Source organism: Buceros rhinoceros, unplaced genomic scaffold (assembly GCF_000710305.1).
Source record: "Buceros rhinoceros silvestris isolate BGI_N320 unplaced genomic scaffold, ASM71030v1 scaffold14342, whole genome shotgun sequence".
Lineage (NCBI taxonomy): Eukaryota > Metazoa > Chordata > Aves > Bucerotiformes > Bucerotidae > Buceros > Buceros rhinoceros.
The window spans coordinates 55,288-56,777 of NW_010400817.1; the positions used below are offsets into that span (position 1 = coordinate 55,288).

Consider the following 1,490-nt stretch of genomic DNA (forward strand, 5'->3'; position numbering starts at 1 on the left):
TCAGCAGGTACTTGCCCTGCGCGTTCTTCAGTGCCAGGTAGTTGTCATCGCTGATCAGCCCCTTGTAGCCTCGCTGCCTGATGTCAATGTTGGAGGCACCCGCAGGGATGACCACCACAAAGTTGTAGCCGTGCCTGGAAGAGAAGTGCAGGTAGGACAGGCCATCAGGCAGGGGACATCCCGCTACAACACGTCCTCAGCCAAAGCTTTGCAGCTACAGCCCTGCAATCTCCCCACCCCTAGTTATCTCCTGCTTCCCGTGAAGATAATTTTGAATCTCCTCTCTACACCTGAGTTTCATCTAGGCTGAGGTCACCCAGGTATGGGAAGATGCTCCAGCTCCTCTGGCTCGACAGTGTGGATCTACCAGAGATAACTCCATCAGCAAAAGCTGATAGCACTTAATTGTGACCTGCTTCTCCTTCAGAGCTAGCCCAGGTCTCCACGCAGTGATGTAGCACCAGGATAGTTTGCTTGGGAAGGTCATAGCCCCCGTCACCAACTCCATGACCTTCCACCCCAAAAAGCAAAGCTGGGAGAGGAGGAAGCGCATGTGGTCACCTAACACTTACATGGGTTTGGTGAACAAGCCTGAGACCTTCTTGCAGCTCTTGTTGTCTCCTCCGCAGACACTGCATTTGTCGAACTTCTTCTTGGAGCCCAGCTTCCCGTCACAGCCTGCTTTGATGCATTTACCCTGCACGCAGACCGAGGTGGAGTCTGGGGAGCAAGGGGTGCCGTCCACAACCTGCACAAGGGTGAGCAAAACAAGCTGCTGCTTTTCCTTGGGCCACCCCACAAACCCGCAGCGGCACCATCCGACCTGGGCCACCCGAATCCTTCCAGCAGGTCCCAAGGAGATGCTAGCGAGCACTGTGCCCTTTGCTCACACTCTGCTTTGCTGTTGCACTTTTGGGGTCTCTGAGAAGGCCTGTATGGGACTATATCCCTTCTTCATCTACATGATGTTCAGCTCTTTCTTGTTGCAGGGAACAGGCTGCAGTGGGGACAGAGCTCTCACCACCCCCCTCAGTTGCATGTCTGGCTGCCTGCCTTGCCTGGCACAGACATCTCTTCCCCAGCACCATAATTATCATCCTCTATTTCAGGACTATGAGCATATCCTAGAGACACCTTCAAAAACCCAGAGAAAGACCCTCCACGGACCAACCCCAGCCCTGAAATAAATAAGGAGATACTGAGATGCTGCTTCATACCAGCCTGATGGATTCCCCTCCCCTACCACCTCTAACACCAGCTGTCCACCAGAGAAGGAGAATTCATTCACTTCCAGGCACGGAGGAGCCACCCTACAGCCCAGACGCTGACCCTGGGGTCTCTCACCAACCTTTGGTGCCAGCACATAGAAGTAGCCGGTGCCATTAGCTCGGCAGATGAGCTTGCACTTATCCCGGGGTGAGACGCCGGAATATTTGGGGACCCAGGAGATGGAGGCGGTGAGGCGGTTGGTGCTGTGGCTGGAGCCGCTG

At 54.8% G+C, this 1,490-nt stretch overlaps 1 protein-coding gene across 1 annotated transcript in view; it reads right to left on the bottom strand.

Moving 5' to 3' along the window:
* The window catches only part of ADAMTS15 (ADAM metallopeptidase with thrombospondin type 1 motif, 15), a gene marked incomplete at its 5' end in the record, with an annotated part of 9,707 nt that overhangs the window by 909 nt on the left and 7,308 nt on the right, over window positions 1-1,490 (bottom strand). Inside the window, 3 exons of the mRNA XM_010132047.1 lie at window positions 3-134; window positions 573-748; window positions 1,349-1,490. The exon at window positions 1,349-1,490 is cut by the window's right edge and continues 3 nt beyond it. Coding sequence (XP_010130349.1) covers window positions 3-134; window positions 573-748; window positions 1,349-1,490 — 450 coding nt within the window. The remainder of the gene's footprint in view (window positions 1-2; window positions 135-572; window positions 749-1,348) is intronic.